This window comes from Platalea leucorodia (assembly GCF_965183815.1).
Source record: "Platalea leucorodia genome assembly, contig: HAP1_HAP1_SCAFFOLD_42, whole genome shotgun sequence".
In the NCBI taxonomy this organism is placed as follows: Eukaryota; Metazoa; Chordata; class Aves; order Pelecaniformes; family Threskiornithidae; genus Platalea; species Platalea leucorodia.
Window position 1 is genome coordinate 737496 of NW_028121455.1, and position 24250 is coordinate 761745.

Consider the following 24250-nt stretch of genomic DNA (forward strand, 5'->3'; position numbering starts at 1 on the left):
CAAAGAGACACAAGTAGCAAAACTAAGCATCCCTTGGCTATAGAGGACAGCACTGAAATCAAAAGGGTTTCCTGACTCCAGAAAACCAAAAGGCATTTAGAGATCTAAACCAAGCCGTGGTGGAAGCTCCCTCGTTAGCCCCGCCAGACTCTAACAGGTCTTTTATATTATATTTACATGAAGAGAAAGGAATAGCCAGTTGGGCCAGAACCGTCTGCAAGCTGTAGCATATTAGTCAGCAGAACGAGACCTGGTAAGGCAAGGCATGATGTCATGCGCTAGGGCTGTTGCAGCAGCAGCGGTGAGGACTGAGAAAGCAAGAAATATTGTCCTGGGGCAGCTCCTATCGCTCATGGTTCCTTCTTTGCTTTTTAGTCCTCCTCCCCAGAGTTCAGGCAGCCGTGGACGTGCCACAGTGGGGAAGTACCTTGGTTGATGGCAAGAAATAGAAATGGTCGTGGGCTTCTTTGACTGAACTTCCCATAAATGCACCCAAATACACTCCGACACCCTGAGATGTCCCCTCCCTTCGCTGGCCCTGCGGCGCGGGCAGCCGAGCGCCAGCCGGCAAAGGCCGCTGCATCTCCCCCCAGCTGTCTTGCCCTGGCTGGCTGCTGACAGGAGGGGACAGCGGGTGGTGACAGCCTGGGGGTGACAGGAGGGACACCGCAGGCCCAGGGCTGTTGGGAGAGGCACCACAGGCCAGGGGCTGGCGGGAGGTGACGCTGGGTGGTGAAGGCCCAGGGGGTGACAGGGGGACACCGCAGGCCCAAAGTGGGGCAGGACAGCGGGCGGTGACAGGCTGGGGGGACAGCAGGGACACCAGCGGCCACGTGAGGCGCAGGGCGGTGGGTGCGGTGTGCCGTTGTGCGTGCGCCATTATGTGTGCGCGGTGACACGCTGACGGCAGCCCCTGCGGTTGTTGGCCAGGAAACCCCTCGGCGGAACGTTGGGGCAGGGGCACCCGAGTTGCCATAGTGAGCGGTTGGGCCGAGGTGCGCTGCGTGCGGAGAGGGAGCGGAGGCTGAGCCGGGGCCGTGGGGGCCTCTCCCCGTCGTCCACTCGCCCGCTTGGACTGCGAGGAGGAGCGGGCAGGAGCTGCCGCCGCGGCCCAGCTCCATCGCCGAGGGCTGTGGGCAGGGGCGTTGCAGGGGCGAGGGCCGGGGCCTTGCAGCACCGCCGGGATGGAGTCCACCACTCGGCCTCCATCAGCCGAGTCTGCCTGAGGCCAGGGGGCCTGGCCGTGGTGGAGCGCTGTGGCCTCTGAGCGGCCTTGAGCCCAGCCCGTGCTGCTTGCCTGGCCCCCTCCGTGGGCCCTTCCCCGAGCTGCCGCAGGCCCTGTCCTGGCGCGGAGGCTGCGACGCCGTCTGCTGCGGTAGACGTCGTCGCGGAGCAGGCACCGACCATGTCGTGCATCCACTATAAGTTCTTTTCCAAGCTGAACTACGATACAGTCACCTTCAATGGGCTCCACATCTCCCTGTGCGACCTGAAGCGCCAGATCATGGGCCGCGAGAAGCTGAAGGCGGCCAACTGTGACCTGCAGATCTCCAACGCCCAGACCCAAGAAGGTGGGTGGGGGTGGTGGGCACGGGGTGGGACGCGATAACGGGATTCGGCCACAGTCGGTAGCTGTGACTTGTGCTGGGGGCCCGACAGAGCTGTTGTTTTGTCGTCGCTGTCCTGACAGCTACCTTCAGGGCTGTGTTTTAGACACGTTTTTTAGCTTTAGTCCTTTCCGATTAAAAAAAAAAAAAAAAAAAAAATTAACTTTTTAGTCTACATGGTTTGACTTCACCTTTAACAAAATTTCCTCACCAAAATGCATTCAATTAATTGAGGCAAAGGAAAAATAAATGTATGAAAGCCAACTGGCCCCAGGTCCCTTCCCACAACGAGCTCAGCAATGTCCTCTGCTGTATGCAAACACTCTTCCACAAATTCTCTGACTGCTGGCTGAGCCAGTAGGATCCTTCAAGCACCAAATACCAATATGGGCCATGATGAGTGTCCTACACAAATAAAGCCGTTACTTCACCAAGCTATTGTCACTCCTCAGGTGATCCATTTAAATGTGGACTGATTGACTTGGAAGGTGAATTCATTTTTATAGCAGTCTGTCATTAGATGGCTGGAGCTCTCTTCAGTGTGCACTTAACAAGTGGATTGAAAACAAGCACGTACCTGTCTCTCTCCAGATACATGCACGGATAGTCGCTTCAGAAGGCAGATGTCAATGCTTCTCCTCTAACGGTCAATGAATTGTCACAAGACACTAAAAGAGGTCTTATTCCTCTTTCTGCGTCGTACACCCGCTGTGCGTGTTCAAATTGACCGCTGCAGGCTTGCATGATTTGTGAATCAAAGCATTGGTTGCTGTCCTCATATATACAGTCTCTTTCTAGGAGAGGTGCTGCCGCTTGCAATCTTCTGCAGAACCCCCGCAATCCTCAGTTGGGCACAGGCGTAGCAAACCCCTGCCTTTTTGTGGAGCCACTGTTGCTTATCGCGTATCTCTGAAATCGAAATCCGGTGGTTTGTGATCTGGAGCAGGAAGAATATTCTGCACGGCTTCGTTCAGCAGCTCAAAACCTTGAAGCTTGGGGCTTCGAGAAGTGCAGCTGGCATGAGCTCCCCGTTCTTTGTCTGGGCCTCAGTACTGTCGGAGCTCCTGCTCCATCAAAACGTCCCAGGGCAGGCCTTTCTTGACAGGGGGCTGTGCAATGGTTAGATTTTCCTTTTGAGAAGAGCTCTAGGGGTTGGTTTCAGGATATGGGCCTTCTGGAAAAGCTTCTGGTTTTGTCAATGGTAGTCCTTTCTAGGACTAAGACACTGAAAAATGGAGCGTAAATTGTGAAATATTGCTATTTTGTATGTGATCACTGAGCAAAACCACCCTGACAGAGCTTGGCTGGGTATGCAGCATCTTTGGTTTTCAGACCATCGTTCTGATTTAGTCTGTGAAGGTAAGGGCTTTCGATATTGCAAACTGTAGGCAGATTACAGGGAATGGCTGCTGAGAGTGCTTTAACATATTTAGTCATATCCAGCTTGTGGAAGTGCAATATCAAAACCATTCTCATGGAGAGATCTTTGCATTTTAAGCTGTCTCAGTCCAAGTGTCTCAGGCAGGTGGTTTTTTGTTGGGGCCTTGTGTAAAGGTCAGGCGGCTTTCCTCCTCTTCAGCAGACTGACATGGTGTGAGCCAAGGCAGAGCATGGGTAGCTTCAGGCACACGCTGTTTTCGAGAGGCTTTCCGAGGCTGCCTTCCTAAGGAATTTCCTTTGAGTCTCTCTGCTCTGCAAAAAGTGAATGGAAAGTATTCACGTTCCTTTGGTTCGTTCAAACGAGATGAGCAGCTGAAGAGGGGAGATACCGCGTTGGAGCCCATTCTGCCCTGCTTGTGAAAGCAAGCTCAAAAACCGCCCAACATTTCTGTGATCCAAATTCTAGAACTGCCAGCCCCGTTTCCATTTCAGTGTAACGAGCAGCTGAGAAGTGTGGCTGTTGATGGATGAAGCTCCAAGAAATAGGCAGCGAGGGCAGGCTCTCTTCCGTGTTCTGTCCGTCCTGAGCACCAGCAGCGTAGCTGAAGCGTTTTTAGTGAACGGCTACTGAAGCAATGGCGCAGAGTTTCCAGGCTTTAGCGCAGTGCCTGTTTTGCTGCAGGGCAAGCTGGTCAGGCTTCAGAATCTGGTTTATGCAGGTGAGACTTTGCTGCTGTTTGTTTTTCTTCAAAGACCTCCTGGGTTTGGAGCCCAACAGCAGCAAAAGCCACTTCAGCTAGGTCAGGAAAGAACCTCATGCATTAGCAGAGCCTCCTTTAGTGACCCTTGGGACCATTTTGCTGTTGGCATTCCAACTATTTTAAAAAAAAGAACAAGATGGTGCTGCTTGTGTTTGATTATCAGACCTGAAGATTTCTTGAACTGTACTGTTAGTGTGTTGAGATGATAAAAGCGCGATGTTACACATCAAATTTTGCTTTGACATCTGTGAGGGGGTTCTCTGAAGTGCTGTGTAATTAGCTATTAATACACATTCTTCGGAAGCGACTAATGTTTTTGTCTGTATTTGTGTTGTTTGCAGAATACACCGATGATAACGCCCTCATTCCTAAGAACTCCTCGGTCATCGTTCGAAGAATCCCTGTTGCAGGAGTTAAAGCTGCCAGCAAACCCTACGTGATGTAAGTATCCGTAAAGCATTGCATTCTTTGTTGGGGGTTTCAGTGTGTTAACTTTTTTATTGCTCTTAGTTTACAGAGGCATTCCGATTGGATCTTTCTTGTGAAAGCTGCTGTTAGTTTTTGTTGTAATGGGGTAAATTTTAATGTATCTGTCCCAAAGCAGACTTACCTTTTCAGACCTGCTGGGCCATGGGGTTCAACCTCCAACAGTGGTAACTTTTAAGATGGTTTCATTGGGTTTGTTCTTGGGGTTGATTCTTCTGAGAGCCAAGTTGTGGATCCTGTTTCCTCTACATGGAGAGATTCCTTATTATATGTGTTTGCTTTGATGGCTTTTATAGTACAGACAGATAGGCATTGTAGTGTAAACTTGTAATTTGTTCCCATCTCCGAAGAGTCTGCTTCTCGGGGTTTGACTCTTCCTTGCATTTGGGGGAGGGGGGGGGAGGGATATGGCAGCTCTTCTTACCCCCCAAATCTGGGGCTTTTGCACGCTAGCTCTAGAGGACAGACCAAGAGTTGCCGGCTGGCGAACCATGCAAACAAGAAGTTCCATTCAGAAGTGATTCTTAGTAGTTTCCTAAAGACAATGTCCGTTTCAGGCAAGAGAAAAACAACAATATCCTAAAGTATATTGCCTTTTGTGCAAGTACGATGAAGGAATGGTTAATCCTTTCCAAACTTGAAACTCAGTAAGCCGTTTAGCACGGTACCAAATGTTACTAGTTATCCTTCTAAGTCTGTTTTTACCCTGAGGTGATACCGGTGCCCCAGGTTTTAGTTCTGTATTCCTAAGATTCACGGAGGACAGAGAACCGGGCATATTGATTAAAATGACAGCCCTTCAAATGCAATCCCGACTACAGGATTATTGCTGTCATTTATGTATTCATGCAGTCCAGTTCTATATTAGCTCCACTGGCATTGTTTGGAGGGTCCTGTTTGCCAGCCTACTTAAAGATACACCTCTCCACCACAATTAGTTGATATTATTAGCTTGGGGTTCTGCCACGTCTTTCTAATGTTGGTTCTCAGTAAATAAACTGATGAGTTACAGCGTGTCTTGAACCAACAGTACAGGAGCATCCTGGGACCCAGGAAGCCTTTGCAAGCAAAAACCCCTGGATTAATGTGGCTCTGCATGTAAACTTTGGGCGTATTACTGCCGTGGTTGTTACAGTGCTTTCAGGCGCTGCCTGGTAATTCTGGACGCCACAGCGTTGTGCTTATAAACAGGGCCTTGTGTTGGGGGTTAATTTCAACGCGTATGCTTAGCGCCGTCTTGTCAATGCATCCTCCGTTTCGGGTTGGATGGCACCCTCTCCTGGTATTGTAATGCTGCCCTGAAAGGAGAGGAGAGATGCTGCTAGCATCAAAGACCAAATAAATGCCTGCATGTGGGGATGAGGAAAGAATGGCACTCTCTCTATTTGTACCTAAATTCCACTGCAGCCTTTGAATTGCCTCTGCTCATGGCACACTTTGGAGGATGTATGAATTGTTTGCTAACGCTATCAGCGGTTGCATGTCTGATCCATGATGAGTAGCATGCAGGTACAGATCCATGAGTGTGTGGAATCTCAGCGAGTGTTCAAATGTAATAAATATTTCCTAAACTATTGTAACATTTTCAAGATTATCTTAATGCAAATTCTGGCAATCAAGACCTTTTTCTTTTGTCGCAGGACTCCTAAATCGCACAAAGCCCCAGGAACTGCTTTCAGGTGACCTTTCTATTACTATTTTGAGTCAATATAGCATACGTAACACATTTAATATTTTGGCACTTTCATAGCTAAATATGGCAGATACCTGAGCACAGGGCTTGGGCTTCCACAAAGCAACCCTGTTCTAAAGACTCTGCTGCTGACGGGTTTGGTATTTCTTTGTCCGACGGCTGATTTTTTTAACATAAGTGCACTTGCACTTCAAAGTGTCTAGACTGTCCCTGTTCTTTCTTAGAAACTAAAGTGCTGTATCTGGTGCCTATTTGTAACGCTGGGGGCACCCACATTGGCTAAAGTGACCTTCGTGTTTTGGTGGCTGATTATGGAAGAACACAGACCTGTAGTACAGACTTTGTATTTTTGATACTTCCATAGCAGAGACAAAATACCTGAGGGCTTGCTCTTGCACTGCTGTGTTCTATAGCTGTAAGCCTTAGAGTAATTTGTGACAAAGTAGAAACGTGATTTGGGGATTTTTTTTTAGTTGCACTGCATGTACCAAGGGAGAACAGTTTGTGTATATGAATAAATTTCCACATGTACGAGACTATCGGGACATAATGTTTTGATATTCAGGTTTTATAATCGGTTTTCACTACTTTACGTTGGGTACAAGTGCTTTATTTGAAGTTCTGATCACCTTTATTTCTTCTTCTAGAAGAAGTCGAACTGAGCCAGCGAGTGGCACATCAAGAGCAGTATGTAAAACACAATCTCACACTTTTTTCTACACACTGCCCTTAATTCTAAACAATGCAGCTTTGTAGTAGTTTTCCAAACATTAACTTAATATCTTTTCCAGTGAAACATAGCATATGTTGTAAATACAATGTCTTTGATTGGGCATAGTAAAAACTGAGTAATGCCATTATTTGCACAGCTCTGATGTGAACGTTGGTATTTGTGCCCAGTAATGCGTTGTATTTCGTACTGAGTCTGCTAGAACATGTCCTGAATGACTTTGTGTTGTACAGAGGACGCGTGATCGGTTTTAGATCATGTAGGTTCAGGGTTTGCACAGCTGAACGTGGTGCCGTGTTCTCCATCTGGCTGCCTAGAGCTGGCAAGATGTATGTTTGTACAGCTTGTCGTGTGCTTTTTGTTTCTTTCAGGAATAAAGCACTGGAAAGCTTGCCAATTGTTGTTGAAGAGTAAAGCAGCAAAATTGAAATGAGTTAAGAGTTTTTTAAAAAGCATGCACAAAAGCTTACACTTTGAATATTTCTTCGTTGTCTTGTCTTGTGTTAGCTATCATTCTCCACTTCCACATTTGCGCTCTTGCCCTAATGTTACTACGCCCAAAGCAGGAAAGTGGATCCTTTTTGACTTCGATTACTATTTCAGTAACAGCAAGGATCTCTAGTTGGTGTTTGTCCTTCGAGGCTGCAGAAATGCAGAGAGTCATGGCCGTTGTTTTAGCACCGTCAGGCACAACTGTGGTCCTTCCTGGCTGAATTTTTAGTTTGGCCAAACTCTCGGTCACCTTTATTTCAATAATTTGAGCAGTTGATTTTTGTCTAGACAAAGTGGTGGTTACTTGTATGGCTGATGTGTTGGTGATGGATTGGTGTTCTTATTTGGGTTTGGTGGGGGACGGTGAATATTCTTAAACTGGTGGACAGGAGGGGCAGAGTTCATGTTTCAGGGCATATACGCCTGTGCTTTATTTTGACGGGCAACTGTACTGCGTTCATAAACCCAAACCGTGTGCATTTCTAAATGATGAGACGTTAACTGCTTAATTTACAAACTACACTGAAAAGAAGTCTCCTGTCGTGATGCTTCCTTCTCAAACAAACTCAAGTATTTTTTTAAGTCCTTTTGAGCTGAAAATTGACAGCTTCCTTACCCTTTCAGCTTTTAAGCAGTTGTGAACATTGGACAGGGGTCCTTCTCTGCGATATTCTGGAGCAGTGAGTTGATCGCAAGCGGGTTTGGTTCTTTTAGTTTCTTCTCATGAACCACATAGGCACTCTTAAGCTGTCATAGGCTTGGACTTTGTTTTGAGCAGATACAGATTGCACTAGGTTAGAAATGCCTCTTTGAGTGACACTCAGAGGACATAGCGCAGGCTCTCAGGCTACAGCAGAGGTTAACTATTGCTGTGTTTTGATTGTAGAACTTGAATCTGTGTTTCATTTTTTGTGAACAGATTGATGACTCTTCTGCATCTATTTCTCTGGGCCAGCTTGCTAAGGTATGTACGTATTCTTGTCAAATACTTTAAAAAAACTGTGTTAGCTTCATATTTTTAAGTCCTATACCGTGATCTGTAGCTGGATGACTGTTGTAATGTGAACACAACTTTAATTTAATTCTTAGCAATTTAAAGTTTTTATTTTAACTTTAAAACGTGTGTATATTTTGGTACTATCCTGTAAAGAGGAGTTACCAGTATGGGAACTCAGCCTCAACATAATGTTGCAGTATTACTCATCTGCAAGACACAAAGCAGCAGCACTTCGGAAGCCGTTTACCGTTTTTCCTATGTTTTGTTAATTTTGCGTTGGAAACTAACACACTTTTTACAGAAGAATTTAATTGGCTGTAAGTTATGGCCATTTCAAGGGGGTTTGCAACAGCCAAAATAGAAGCGCTTCTGGAACACGGACAATTGCATGGCTATTTTTGAATTTCTAGTCCTTATAGTTCTAGATGCATTCTGCGGATGCTGCACAATTTCATCAATTGTAGCGTATCTACAGTGGACACCACGATCTAATTTGTTTGAATGCAGACTGTGTAAATTGTGTCAGTGTACCTAACTGTCGAGAGGAACATGCCGATGCGCATGTGTGGCATTTTAGCAGATGTGCCCTTCTGAAACGGTTGTAATGCCCTGTTTTGCTATGGAGCTGCTTGCTGGTTTTGCTCAGCCAGGTGTCACTTTGTCGGGGAAAGCACTAGTGATGGCCCTTTGTGACAGGCGTAGTGCTAGCCAACTGAATTCCTAGTCTGCAAAGTTACAAAGATTAGAGAAGGCAGGGCTTAATGCAGAGGAGCTGGTTCTTTCTTCTGAAAATAAAGGCTGGAGTTCATTGCCGAGAAAGAGAAATCTCTCCCCACGGGTAACTTCTTCCCTCTCTTCCTGCAGAAATTAAATTGTGTACACTGGGGGGAAGGAAACATAAATTTGTTTGGAAGGCAGCCACCAAAAGAAATTGGTCTCCATTGGTGCTGTCTCTGAACGTGTCCTTGGTTCTGTAAACTCCTGTGAAGTTTTACTCTGAAATGTGAAAACCTGTCCAAGTAGGGCACACATTGAAGCTTTTGAGAAAATTTAAGTATTTCAGAAAAATACAGGAACATAGCATAAAGCAGCTCAAAACTGTTACTTGCTCTGACCTCTTCAGTGCAGACTGGCTTAGCATGGAGGCAATGTGTTAGCAGGTTTCTGTTTTATTATTCCTATGTATGAAACGCTATGTTTGAATTTTGGTCTATTCCTAGTAAGGTTTTGTGGGTTTTGGGTGTGTTTTGTAAACCGTTTGGGTTCAAACAAACGAGTCAAGTATCTGTAAAGTTTTCTATAAACATTAATGATTTCATAGATGTCGATCTGCATTATGTGACTGTGGAGAAAAAACTGTGTATATGAAACAACCATTTCAGAGAATGTTGAACCTGGTTGGTTGCTTTTGGGAGTGAATGCATCTAAAAACAAAAGCAGGAGTGGTTGACCTGCATGATCAGTGCCTGAAGGTCCAGATCATTTACAGTCACTCCCTCAGGCCCTGCTTGTATCTGGGCTGGTGTGTAATAAAAACATTGGAACAAACACGACTTAAAAGAAAAATCAGCTACCTTCAGTAATTCTGGATAAGGTTTCTATTACGATTTGTATGTTAAAAGGACACAGTAAACTGGAAAAACCGGCAGGTTTTGCTTGCTGCAGTTAAATCGCTGAATATGAAGAGGGTAGCGGGGGGGAACGTGCAGCTGGGACTGCCTACAGCACATCGTGGTCCACTGACAAGAATCTTTTGTCTTGCTGAGGGATTATAAAAAGCTTGATTCCTTTTAATGCTTCTGTGTCTGAAGCTGAATTTCAGCCAGCAAGACCCACTTCCCCGACTCTTGTGTGTCCTTTTACTGCTGCGAAATGTAAATAATGGTACTTGCCTGCATCTTTTTCAATTAAATGTCCAGGGGCTATCTTCTGCTTCAAATAGTCTGGGGCTTAAAAATCCGTTTAAAAGTGCTGGATAGTATAATTTTTCCTACACAGAGCTTCAGTCCACTTGGAAGCACATTGGATTGGTTACAGGAGTCTTTGTGTGAGGTACAAAGAGAGCCCAAGGTTTGGAGTGCCCAAGAAGGCTCTTTTCAAGTAGGTTCCCAGGCCCATAAACCCCCTGCAGTGGCCTAAGGACTCCCCAGCGCATCTTCAGCACGGCTCTGTTTTCTGTCAGCGGCTGTTTTCATGCAACCTCAGCCCGCGTTGTGCTGCTCTTTGCAGGATCGGGGGAGTGGTGGTGTCTTTGGCCGTGTGGGCTGAAATGTGTTTCTAATGTGTGTATTGCCTGTTGAACAGACTGCCAATCTGGCTGAGGCCAATGCTTCTGAAGAAGATAAAATCAAGGCTATGATGACACAGTCCTGCCATGAGTATCATCCAATCAAGTAAGTGTTGATAACGTCCAATCTGTTCTTTGAAGATGATGGAAAAATCGTAGAGATGTTTGTTTTAACAAGAGAGACGCACGCATAGCTTTTTCTTTTTCCCAAAAACCTTTTAGTTACATGAAGAAACCCTTGGGTCTGCTTCCACCATCATATACCTGCTTCCGTTGCGGACAACCTGGCCACTATATAAAGAACTGCCCAACAAATGGGGTAAGATTGAGGGGGACTTCTGGTGTTACTTGGGGGTTCATTTTTTTACCTTGGCAGTTACCTAACAACTACATGACTGCTCATCTTTGGAATTGTTTCTCTGGGGGTGAAGCCCTTCAAAATTCAAGGGAAACCTGGAGTTGTAAATGTAAACTTTTATTTTTTCCAGGTCATAGACATTCAATATGTCCATAGATCTTTCTCTGTGAACTTTCATGCATATTTTTAGATATTCCAATATCATTGGAAATGTTTCTGGTTTTAACTCTTTTTAACAACAGTTCACAGTTTTTAGTATTTCGTATAAACCCAAGCTCCTTTCTGTTGACCCCACCCGCTGAATATTTGCCTGTTTTAATGACACAAGCCTCTGGGTGAGTATGCATGCCATTTACCGTTGTATATGCGTGAGGTATGAACTGAACCTTCATATACAGTTCCTCAGTGCCTGGTTCAGAGCACTGAACTGAGCTTGCCCTGGGAATTGCGCTTTGGAGGAGGAGCGGGTTGGTGTCTTTTCTGAGCGGAGGGCAGGCTAAGGGATATTTCACCCTTAAGGAACCTGAAGTTAAGCCCAAGAGTGTCGACGGCGTTCAAAACACTGCTCAAGCCTTGGAACACCCTGGCTATATTCATTTAGGAAAATAAGTATTTTAGTCAAGCAACCCTTCTGTTAAGGAAAAGGAGAGGATTAAAGGCTTTTGCTGCTTAGAATAATCATGGACATGTCATTTTAAGTGTGGGTCTTAAGATGAGCTATGTTTGCCTTTCTTCTCTTAACAGGGCAAAAATGTTGAGTCTGTTCCCAGAATTAAAAGGAGCACGGGAATTCCACGGAGTTTCCTGATAGAGGTGAAAGATCCCAATACAAAGGGTGCTATGCTAACCAACACTGGGAAGTATGCCATACCAGCTATTAATGCGTAAGTAGGGAATTCATTGGACCGACCCAAAAGCGAATGAGAGAAACTGTGCGTAAATGTCTGAGTGGCCAGGCGACCAAATCGGCCAGCCTCTGTAATTGCAGGGGAGGAAGCATTGTCGTTGTATCTGAACCTTAAAATCTGTGATACTTTCTAAGATTAAAATAGGGTGGCCCTACTGCTCATGGCCCTGGAAGCTGGTTAAACTAGTGCTGTGCTAAGAATCTGTATTTCTGCAAAATATTTCAGTAGTGTTGACAGTGGGAGTTGTTCTCTCTGAAAGCTCGTTTTGCTGCTGGTTTATGTTTCAAAGGCTTCTTGCAAAATGTAACCCATCGCCGTTGGACTGAGATTTCCTCCCCCTCTGACTTTTATCCAAGCTCACGTGTGAAACAGGCTGAAGTTTCCCTGTTGCTCTAAACTCAGAAAATCCAGCAGTGGGCTGACAAGAGGGGCTGTTACGAAATGCACTTGGTAGCACTTCTGCTTTTCTGTCGTGGATCTCCTTTTGTAGAAGCTGGAACATAGACTGCCCTTATTTATAAAATGGAATTACTCGGAGACTCACTTCATCCTGAGCCTGCAATTTACCTTTACCCCCTGGCAAAGGAGAGGTGGGATTCCTTGCACCCAATTTCTAGCTGTCAAAACATTATTGTTGTAGTTGGAGCCAATTTCTTAGTTGATCCAATGAATGGGAGAGTTCTGCAGAAGGAAAATTGTTCCCCCCTCCCTCTTCTGGTCTTGTGGCTATAGAAAAGCAGTTTAAACGAGATGCCTGCGTCTTCGAAGGCTAGTGTGGAGCGAGGAGAATTCCATCTCTTGTCTTCCTTTGATAAAATCCTACGCTTGGAAAAGTTTTCCTTTCCTCGTCTTTCACTTTTTTCTTTTTCCTCCCCTCCCCCCCCTCCAGGGAAGCTTATGCCAGAGGCAAGAAGGAAAAGCCACCCTTTTTACCCGAGGAGCCGTCCTCCCCCTCCTCCTCCCATGATCCCGTTCCAGAGGAGCTGCTGTGTCTCCTTTGTAAAGATACAATGACTGATGCCGTGGTTATTCCCTGCTGTAGAAACAGTTACTGTGACGAATGTAAGTGTTACTCCCAGGTTTGTTAATCCCCAACATCAAACTGATCTTCTGAAAGCAGACATAGGAGATAACGGCATTACTTTGTCACCAGTTCGATTTAAGACTGAAGTATAGCCTGACTAGGAAAGGACTCTCCTTGTAGAAAGGAAAAAAAAAAGGCAGAAAGCTTTTTCCCCTTTTTATGTATCTCGTTAAATCTCTTTACACGCGTGTCGTGGTTTAACTCCAGCCGGCAACTAAGCACCACCCAGCCGCTCGCTCGCTCCCCCGCAGTGGGATGGGGAGAGAATCGGAAGGGTAAAAGCGAGAAAGCTGGTGGGTTGAGATAAAGACAGTTTAACAGGTGAAGCAAAAGCCGCGCGCACAAGCAAAGCAACACAAGGAATTCATTCCGTCCTTCCCATGGGCAGGGAGGAGTTCAGCCATCCCCAGGACAGCAGGGCTCCATCACGCGTAACCGTTACCTGGGAAGACAAACGCCATCACTCCCAACATCCCCCCCTTCCTTCTTCTTCCCCCAGCTCTATATGCTGCGCATGACGCCATACGGTGTGGGATAGCCCTTGGCTCAGCTGGGGTCAGCTGTCCCGGCTGTGTCTCCTTCACACTTCTTCTGCCCCCCCGGCCTCCTTGCTGGTGGGGCGGTGTGAGAAGCAGAAAAGGCCTTGACTCTGTGTAAGCACTGCTCAGCCATAAGGAAACCATCCCCGTGTTACCAACCCTGTTTCCAGCACAAATCCAAACCATAGCCCCCCACTAGCTACTATGAAGAAAATTAACTCTGTCCCCGCCCAGACCAGCACAATACGGAAGGACGAGTATGAGAAGAGTGCGTAATTGTGCAGGAGATTCCAGAATTAGATAGTGACTGCATTTATTTGTCCACAGCCCTTTCTCTCATACAAAATTATATAGCCAGCTCTGGTGATTTGGTGTGGTCTGCAACAAACGGATAGTCAGGCATTTAATCCGCCTTCTTCTCCACCGGAGGGTTGGTTAAAACCTTCAGAACTCAAACCTCCTAATGTGTTGAAATGTGTTTTCTTCATTAACCTTGAGGTTAGTGACTTCTCACTGTACTAGCCAGCGGAAAGAAGATCAGTCGGAACATCAAGGCACAGCCTCCTCTACATCTTCAGGTGTTGCATGAGTGCAATATCAAACCGTATAGTTATTTGCTGCAGACTGGAAATTTTTTACACTGTTGAACATTGATCGCTCCGTGCTCTCAATTCAAGACCATATTCACCCATTAACCACACACTTGTGTTTAGAATTGATTAGAGCCCAAAAATACTCCTTAGTTTGGCTAAAAGCTGTTTTGATGATTCTGATGATTCACAGGTATTAGAACAGCGTTACTGGACTCTGAGGAACACAGATGCCCCACATGTCATCAAACAGACGTTTCTCCTGACGCTTTAGTCGCCAACAAGTCCCTACGCCAGGTAACACGATGACTTTCACGTAAACTGTTGGCAAGGAAAAGTCTATTTTTCAAAAGCTGAAAGGGAAGAAGATATTCATTTACCTCTCCTTAAGCAAGGCTAAATGGAGTAAGGCTCAATTTACTTTTCAAATACGTTATCTGTTGTTACAGAAGCTTACAACTCTTTAGAGACAATCTGGCAAATTCAGGTCACCCTTTTGTTTAACAGGCTTGTCTCACTTTCAAACTCAGTGCTAACGCTGGAGTACTTTAAATACAGCTACTCTGAGTTGCAAGTCATGAATATCAGTGTTCAGTGTGATGTATCCATACATCTGTATGTTGATTCATTTTAGGACTGATAGCATTTACAGGATACACAAGGAGTTTTACTCCGTGCAGGCTTTTCTTCGTCTGTCTACTGAAGTTTCGTATTAACTTTTTGTAAATGCTTTCCTGCCTCTAGGCTGTGAACAACTTCAGAAATGGGACTGGCTACGCAAAAGGGCTCCATAAGCAGGTTCAGCAGCAACAGCAGCAGCAGCCGCCACCGCCACCACCTCCACCACCACTCCTGAGGCAAACAACAGCCCGCAACCTGCAGCCTCTGCTCTGGCCAACAATTTCCAGCCAGCGGGATCCACTCATGAGTCCACTGGCTTGTCTGGCTTCTCCTTCTGTTGCTGCTCTGTCATCGTTGGCCCCTGCTGAAAAGCCAGGTGGACCTTTTTGGTAAGGAAATCTGTAGATCAACACGAATATAAAAGAAGTTAGATTGTTTCTCCTGAGCTTCTCAGCTAGCGATTTCTATAGCATTAGTGACAGTTCCAGAGAACTGTGGCCGTTCTGGGTTTGGGTTTTACTTTGAATGAGGACACTTTAATAATTTGGAAGCGTGCCTCATGCAAGAATTTTCTCCAAAGTATTTTGGTTTGCTTCTCTTACAAGTCATTCAGTACGCGTTGACCCTGAAAGAGGAACTTTTTTCCCCCAGGAGCCCTTTGAGTTTAAGTGGCTAGCAATTCCTAAAGTAAGCATTTGGTTATGTCAGAGCTTCTGGAGTGCATTCATTTCTCTTTAGTACTGAGGAAATAATCGTTTCCTGAAAAGTGAAAAAGCCCAATGAGAGGTAAAACTGACCAGGTGTTTCACATCACTTTTTTCTACAGTATTTCTATCATCAGTATTATAAGTCAGAGTCATTCTCAGTAATGCCGTGTAGTCAGCGCCGCACGCAGATTTGGATAATAAACATTGAAACACTGTAAATTTGAAGTCTTTACAAACATTTACCAACAAAGTCCTAGTTGGCAACCCAGTGAAGCGGTATGAAAATACATGGAAAATCTGTACTGTTGTTGAGGGCTTCTGTCCTTTCGATTTTATGCCTGGAATGCAAAGAGCCACTCTGTCCAGAAGACTGTCAGGCGCAGCTGTACCGTTGACTACAAAGGTCACAAGTCAAAAGAACCTCTAAGGCAGCCACTGAGCCAGCACATAAACGTTTCCCAAGAGAATTTCAGTTCTTGCATCTTCCACAACTGAGAGTCAGTGTCTGGGCTATACGTACTCCAATCCTTTTATGTGCAGCCAGCTTACTAAAATATTTTTCCGGTGAGCCCTGGCAGCCAAGAGGGCAAACTGCATCCTGGGATGCATCAAAGGCAGGGGAAGCAGCCAGTGAAAAGAGGTCATTATCCTGCTGTATTCAGCGTTGCTGCGGCCTCCCCTTGAACACGGTGTGCAGTTCTGGGCCCCACAATTGAAGAAGGAGGTGAAGGTCCTTGAGTGCGTCGAGAGGAGGGCAACAGAGCTGGTGAAAGGGCTGGGAGGAATGTCCTCTGAGGAGCGGCTGAGGACTCTGCCTTTGTCCAGTTTGGAGAAGAGGAGGCGGAGGGGCCACCTCATTGCCCTCTGCAGCTTCCTGCGGAGGGGACGTGGAGAGGGAGGTGCTGATCTCTTCTCGGTGGGATGCAGTGATAGGACACGTGGGAATGGTTCCAAGCTGTGCCAGGGGAGGCTTAGACTGGACATGAGGAAGCATTTCTTTACCGAGAGGTTGTTCAAACCCTGGAACGGGCTTCCTGGAGAGGTGGTCGATGCCCCAAGCCTGTCAGTGTTGGAGAGGGATTTGGACAATGCCCTTAATCCCATGCTTTAACTTGGTCAGCCCTGAATTGGTCAGGCAGTCAGAGCAGATGATCGTTGTGGGTCCCTTCCAACTGAAATAGTCTAGTCTATTCTGTTCTATTTCTCGTTAAATGCCACTAGTCCAAACAGACTTCTCGTCAGTGCTTCATTTGGAATCGGCCAACTTCCCATTTGTACATCTGGAGAAGATTATTTTTTCATTTTTTTCCCCATTTACTATAGTCAGCCTTTTCTCACTTGGGACTTTGTATTTCAAGTAGCACTTCAAAACACTGTTTGAATAATAAAAATTTGGGTTTTTTTGTAGTGATGCCGGTACTGTTCTGCCTCCTGCTGCGCTGGTGAGTGCTGCTGGGCTTTCTAAATCTTCCTTTCAGTCAATCGGCAGTTTGGTGGAAGAGAAGGTAAATTTTATTTCAACATATGCAGTGCTGCTTGTATTTTAGCAGAGCTTCTTTTCCAACTGTTTGCATTTATTCACAAGGGCTGTCGGGTTCCTGTAGTAAGACAACCAGCGTTACCAAGTCTTCTGGGCCCCCAAGGACACTCAATACACACAACTGGTAAGCAACTATAACTTGAGAAGTTCTTTTCAAAACTTATCTTCAGATCAACTGAATGGGATTTTTTTCTTTTTCCTCTCTCCACGCCAAAAGGCCATCCCAGGAGAGCCAGCGCAGTTCGCTCAGCAGCTGGCAGACCAGGCTGGGAGCTGTAAGTATGCTACAGAAATTCAATATATTCCTACTTGTAACCTGTTAAACGAGACCATAACACGTAGCTTATACAGTAAATAATAATGTAATAACTTAAAGCTGATTTAGAATGAAATAAGTGTGCACAGATAGTTGTGGAGAATACAAGTGGTAATTCGTTTTTAAATGGCTTCGTTTGAATTGGCTTTAACGAAGGGGATCTATGCTTGCAGTAAGAGTATTTAAAAGAAAACTGCAGCACATGATTGAGAAGAGGACTCTGAAAAATGAACACTGTTTGAAGAAAGCATAATTACATACAAAAATGAAATATCATTAAAGGGTGAGGTGGAAAGCCACCCTTCTGATCACTGGCTGAATAGGGCTGGAGAAATTGATTTCCCCATAGAAATCAGCCTCCAACATTCTTTTTTACCAACTTAGTTGATACTGATTGAGCAAAGCATTGGATAGTCAACACTGTGTTGTGTTATTTTATAAAAATTTTGAATGTCTTCAATTCAGTCCTCTGAAATAGCCAAGCTGCTTTCTCTCAGTTGGAGAGAGAGAGAGGAGTCTGTTTTCTCTATTATTGCAGTGTCAAGTTAGTCCTTCCTTTTGGTACATATTTGTTATAGATAGATTGTAAGGGGGCATTGTGTTCATACTATGCTAAAGATAAATAAAAACAAACCCCAGGATCCATCCCACAGATTGTCTAAAATCTCAAATTCAGTAAGCCCGAAAATAACAATTTGGGGACAAAACCAGGCCAAACACATCCTCATGAGGCAACAACATAGGAGGCTTATGTGGAAGAAGTTAAAAGAAGTTTGAGAGAAGATGAGTTAGTATTTGTGCAGTGCTTTGAAGATCAGAAGTGTGAAGTATTGACCATATCAAGGAGTGGCAGAGGAGCGGTGGGCACTTGGCACAGGGGAGATGGGAGTGTCTTTCAAGCACGGGCAGCCTCCATCCACAGGCGCAAAGCTGAGTATAAGGAGAGAAGACTGAGGGAACCGCTGGGGCTGGGGATGTGGAAGGCGAGTCTGAGGATCAAGAAATGAGGGCAGTCTCTAATGAACAGACAGCAGGGAGAGAAATGCTTAAGTTGAGAACAAGAAGTGCTCGCCACCGTGCTCCCGCTTCCTTCGCCTTCCTCTTTAAAATTGGGGCAGAGCGTAACAAACAGTGACACATGTTTTTGGGTTTCTTTAGAAGTTCAAATCGAGGACGCCCGCCTAGTGAACGTACCCAAAGGACTCAGGCCCCAGCACTGCCACCATCAATAGCCATCTTTGTGCCTGTGCCTCCACCTCCCTTGCATCCTCCACCACCCCATGCCCTTCCTCTCCCACCGCGGGTACCACCGCCCCAGTTGCCTCCTCAGTTTCCCCCTGGTCAGCCTCCAGCTGCTGGGTGCACTGCCCCCCCTCCAGGATATCCCCCAGCTCCTGCCAACAGGTCGCCAGCTTGGGTACCAACAGCAGGACCAACGGCTCCTTCAAATACCATCCCAACGACACAAGCACCTCCTTTACCTAGGGAGGAGTTTTACAGAGAACAACAGAGACCTAAAGAGGAGTAAGTATTTGGCTCAATGAAGTTGCGTTGGTTTTCATTTTTGTATCTCTTGCGATAGTATATCGGACTGCAGTTACACTAAAGTGCGTCTGACATAAGCAAAGATGACCTAGTGGTTTTTGCAATATTCTTTTTCATTGCAGGTGAAACCATGCAAAAGTAAACCCAGACAAATGTCATTCTAAAGCTTTCCCTGAAACTTCTAGGCATTCTAAACTGGCTTTGCTTAACTAGGATGTTCACCTTTTGCATTTGCGTGCCGTAGACATTTTCTCCTATCGGCCAGGGTTTGTTTCTTGATGTCTTTTTGTAAGAAAGGTCAAACTATCCTTGTAAGAAAGGTCAAACTTCTTTTAACAGGGAGAAGAAAAAGTCCAAATGTGATGAGTTTACAAAGGATTTTGGTAAAGAACCGATGGAATATAAAAAGATTCAAAAGGAGCGTAGGCGTTTGTTTTCCAGGTAACTGCTTTACACGTCCGTAATGGAGAAGCGGGTTGTCTAGAAGAATCAGGAGGAGTTCGCCTCCACCTCTCCATCGTCAGATGGATTGGATGAGTCAAGGGATCAGCAGCGACAGGAGTAAATAGTCCTGGGTGTAAGATTGCAGTACAAGTCTTTTGCATCCTGTACAAATTGCCAAACCAGTAGTGAAGATGAAGAGACTCAGCTGGCATTTTAAAATGGAGCTTTGCCGTCTTCAGGCTAAATCGTGTTTTCTTGGTGTTTGATACTGCACTCTAGCCATTAAGACTTGCACTTTTTGCATCTTACTGCAACAAAAATGATTTGCACTGCAGGTAGTTGTTGAGTAGTGAAAAATGTGTGCGTTCATGTACCAGTAGAGGCCAGTATACCCCGCCTTAGATCAATCAATAGCTATGGTAGTTAATGTCATAGAAGTGGGTGGAAATACGCTTCCCCTTCCTGTATGTTGGTACACTAACAATGCAGCAGCTGTTCTGTCTCCTAAGCAGAAACTTTTACATACGATCAAGTTCTTCAGTTTGCAGTAGCAGTATGTCAGCAGCTGAAAGAAGCTTTGGCATTAGCCTGTGGAGAGGAAAAGAAACCCAAACCAAATGTGGGAGGAAAAAAACTGGGGAGAGCGACTGTTTTGAGTTAACTTCACTTTTTTTGTGTTTTGTGTTTTTTTTAAGGTCCAAGTCTCCCTATAGTGCTTCATCTTACTCGAGAAGTTCATACACCTACTCCAAGTCAAGATCAGGTTCTTCCCGCTCTCGCTCCTACTCTCGATCCTTTAGTCGTTCCCATTCTCGTTCCTGCTCACGATCCCCACGGTATTCAAGAAGAGGCAAAGGGAAGAGTCATAAATATCGTTCTAGGTCAAGGTCACGGGGTTATCACCATTCAAGGCTAAGAAGATACCGTTCACGATCAAGGTCTCCAGTGTTTAGAGGCCACTCTCCCACTACACGGACCGTACCTCGAGGGGAAGGAGGAAGGGAGTATTTTAACAGATACAGAGAAGTTCCTCCACATGATATGAAAGCGTGCTATGGCAGATCTGTTGACTTGAGAGATCCATTTGAAAAGGAAAGATACAGAGAATGGGAAAGGAACTCTAGAGAATGGTACAAAAAGTTTCACAAGAGCTTTGCTGTTGGCCCTCAACCTCCGCCTCCAGTAAACAGGGGCAACTTTTCTCCAGATAGGTTTGGTCCGCCTGGGACCAGACGAGAGAATTTGCCACAGGCTTGGGGACGTAGGGAGGATTATCCTGGTGGGCAGAGCCACAGAAATCGTAATACAGCTGGAAATTACCCTGAAAAACCTTCTGGAAGAGAGAGCCATGACATCCGAGATGCTACAAAATCCAAAGAGAAGGAGGTGGAACATCCACTGGGAGATGGCAAAGGAAATAAAGATAAAAACCCCCAGAAGAGAAGAAAAGGGGATGAGAATGAAGGCTTTCCCAAAGCTGAGTTGTTAGAAGGTGCGAGGAAAGCCAAAGAGCCAGTTCCAGCAGCAGATGTTAAAATGGACTCTCTGTTCATGCTCCCAAGAAGAGACGATGCCACCCCTGTGAGAGATGAGCCTATGGAAGCAGATTCTCTTGCTTTCAAACCAGTATCTGCAAAGGTGAAAAAAGAGAAGGAGAAGCCAAAAGCAAAAATTGACAAGACAAAGCGGAAAGCAGAAGTGGCTGTTCTGCCTAAGAACGACAGCATAATAAAACCAGCTAAAGCTTCCCAAGAGGAGGTGGACAGCGATCGTGAAGAATCTCCTCGAATGGAACCTGCTGTGAAAAAAGTGAAGGAAGAGTTGCCAAAGACAGACAGTGTTAAAACCTCTTCCTCTCAAAAGGCTGAGAAGGCTCTTGGTTCCCCACGGAAAGCTCACCCCAAAGTTACAAAAGATCACCCAGAAACCAGAGCAGCCAACGAGGAAACGGCAAAGAAAGACCATCGAAAAGAAACCAAGTCGGAGAAGCCCTCCAACAAAGAGGGCAAGTCAAAAACACCTGCTGAAAAAAGCAACCCCTCTGATGCAAAACCTGAACAAAGAAAACGAAAAGTAGATGAAAAGGTTGCTGAAGAACATGAAGCGACTTCCCTAAAGGCCTCTAAACCAGAAGCTGCTGACTCGAAAAGACCACCAAAGGGGAAGACTGAGCCTGATGGTGAAAAAGGAGAGCAAACTCCAGAAGAGGATAAACCTGCTTTTCTTAACAACCCCGCCAAAAAGATTAAACTTAACCAAGAAACTGGCAAAAAGGTTGTGAGTGGAGAAAATGTGCTACCTGCAGAAGAACCTGGTGAGAAAGCTGAGCCGAACAGCAGCAAAGTTAAGCAAGAAAAAGCAAAGGGAAAAGTAAGAAGCAAAGGAACGGCAGCTGATGGATCTAGTGCAACTCTGGTACATTGCACCAGGTACCTCATCTTTTCTTTTCCTATTCTTTCTTTCCTCCCTCCCCCCTGCAAACAAATGTAAAAGTCTTTATGGTGACTAATGAAAGGAACAGCTAAATCTGTGCTAAATGAGTGAATAATCTGTGATCTTTCCTGCTAAGCTGTACTTGGGTCAGAATCAAATTTTGTGAAAGAAAACAAGCAGTCTGTACTGCCCAGACAGCTCATAAGGTTAATTCATTGATGACGTCTTTCACCCTTACTTCTGGGACTTTTTTCCCCCCTTCTTATTCATTATATGTTGACTCTCTGAGGAGTCCCCTCGAGGTTTTCCTTCAGATCCAGCTTACTGCTAAAGGCAAGGATAACAGACATGTCTCTACCATGCAATATGTTGCCTTTGAAAAATTGCAAGGTGCTGTAATGATCTACTTTTGTCAGTATGAGATGAAACGATACCTTGCAGAAATAGCAGCTTGGTTGCCAATATCTTGTACTGATTTGAGCTTTGAGCACAGTGCCGTGTTGACACAGCTACACTGCTTCCAGCTCAGTGCCAACTTCTTTGAAAGAGTGAATCTAGTGTGAAGCTGTTATTACGTACATTTCAGCATCTAAAGAAGCAGGACAGCGCAAACTCAAACCATTTAAGACGTCACTGGAGACTTAAGATAGTGTCTTGATATTCTAAACAGTTTTTAAAACGTACATTTTTTCTGAAGAAGAACACTGGGACATGAGAATAAAACTGTGGTTGTGTATACCTCTCCCTAATTGCTTGCTTAGATGTCGAAACAAGAATGTATAGCTAATTTATCTACCATTGGTAGAAGCAGGACATGAAGGAATTACCAGGTCAGACAGTCCCCAATCTGATAATCTCGTGTCTTTGTTAATTAAATGTAGAGTAGGAAGGTACTAAATTAATTGATTGCTCGTAGTCTTAGCTAGTGGACTCATCCTTTCTCTCGTCTGTTCCCTTAATTGAACATCTTTTGAACAAATACGCAAGATTTAGAATGGAAACACAAGCCGTTTTCTAAACTGTTACGAAAGATGGCGGTGCGTATATCTCACCCATGATTAATGTCAGCTTTTTCCCTCTTAGCACTAGTTCTACTGGAGGAAGCCCCATTAGAAAGACTGAAGAAAAGCCAGACACAAAACAAACTGTCATTAAGACCATGGAGGAGTATAATAATGATATCACAGCCCCTGAGAAAGACATCCTTATTATGATCCAGGTCCCTCAGTCAAAGTGGGAGAAGGATGACTTTGAGTCTGAAGAGGAAGACATTCGATCTACCCAGGTGCCCGCAACCGTAGGAAAACCTGCTAATGTTATACAAAATGCGAGTGCTAAGCCACCAAACCCTGTAAAACAGAGTGAGAAAGAGACGGAGCCTTTGAAGGAAAGACAGAAAACTACAAAAGAGGTGAGTTATGAAAGCTCCCAGCATGACGCAAAAAGTTCAAAAAGTTCGATGTCAAATGAAAAAGGAAAAACCAAAGACCGGGATCATTCTTTGTCAGACAAAGACACCTCTGAGAAGAGAAAGAGCAGTGTTCAGCAAGAAGACGACCCCTCAGAACGTGCAACCGAGCAAGGAGATGGAAAAAGTATTTCCCAATCTTCCAAAGACCGCAGATTTTCAGAGAAGCCTGATACTGGCCATGGATCCGCTGCTAAAGACTTTACTCCTAAGCAAGACAAAAATTCTGACCGTGATGGCAACAGAGATTATTCTAGTTCCAAGCGTAGAGATGAAAAGAGTGAATTAGCAAGGGGAAGAGAGTCCCCTTCTCAAAACAGAGAATCTACGTCAGTCCAGGAGAGTAAGCCGAGAGACGAACAAGCAGAGCTGTCCGAAAAGTGCACTGGAGACGCCAACAGGAGCAGCTGCAGCCCTCCGCCTGAGCAGCAGCAGTCTGATCACAAAGCTGCTCACGATTCCAAGCGCACATTGGAGGAACCCAAACCTCTAGATATAAACGCAGGAGAAGAGAAAGAGAAGCACGTACCAGAAGTAAAGAGCAATGAAGAGAAAGAGCCAGGTGGTAATAAAGCACCTTGGAGAGAGGAATCGCCAGATGTAAAACATGAGAAAGAGAACGTGACTGGACAAAACAATAAAAGTGTTGCCCAGCCTAAGCCTCAGGTAAGCAGCTCCTCGCCGCTCTCTTCTGATCGAACGCGAGACACTGATGAGGCTGCATTTGTACCAGACTGCAATGAAAGTGACAGTAAGGTATCTGCAAAAGGTGAGGAAGCGGCAGGGAAAACTCATGACGACCCAAAGGAAAAGGCTGTTGATAAGGTGAAAGAGGATACAGCAGCACCTGCTGCAGGTGACCGGCCTGAAGCAAGGCGAAGTCAAAGGCAAAGCAGTCCCAGTGTTAGGCGCAGCCGTAGCCAAAGCCCTTCTGAGAGTCAGACTGGAGGCCACAGGAGCAGTGCCAGCTCAGGAGAGAGGCAAGACAGCAAGAAAAAGAACAAGAAAAAAAAGAAGAAGAAGGACAAGAAGCAGAAGAAACAGAAGCAGCAGAAGAAACACATTGGAAATGAAATGGAATTGGAAAAGAGCCACAAACACAAGCACAAGAAGAACAAATGGAAGAAGAGCAAAGACAAGGAGCAAGATGACCAAAAAGTGAAATCTGTCCCTACATAGAATGACAGATAATGAAAAAAGACTTAATTCCCAAGTCATCTGTATTAAACTTTGTTGAAATGTGAACGAGTTCAAGCATTGCAAA

At 45.3% G+C, this 24250-nt stretch overlaps 1 protein-coding gene across 1 annotated transcript; it reads left to right on the forward strand.

Moving 5' to 3' along the window:
- Window positions 1–1405: 1405 nt before the first annotated feature.
- On the forward strand, window positions 1406–24165 carry LOC309603264 (E3 ubiquitin-protein ligase RBBP6-like; the record flags this gene model as incomplete). The annotated part of the gene is made up of 18 exons (XM_082338150.1): window positions 1406–1571; window positions 4090–4189; window positions 5875–5913; window positions 6578–6614; window positions 8069–8113; window positions 10451–10539; window positions 10656–10752; window positions 11536–11675; window positions 12589–12761; window positions 14106–14209; window positions 14657–14922; window positions 16649–16745; window positions 16826–16904; window positions 16998–17055; window positions 18258–18620; window positions 18981–19082; window positions 19781–21514; window positions 22602–24165. The coding sequence occupies 18 exons, from the start codon at window positions 1406–1408 to the stop codon at window positions 24163–24165; spliced, it is 5253 nt and encodes a 1750-aa protein (XP_082194276.1).
- Between the last annotated feature and the right edge of the window lie 85 nt (window positions 24166–24250).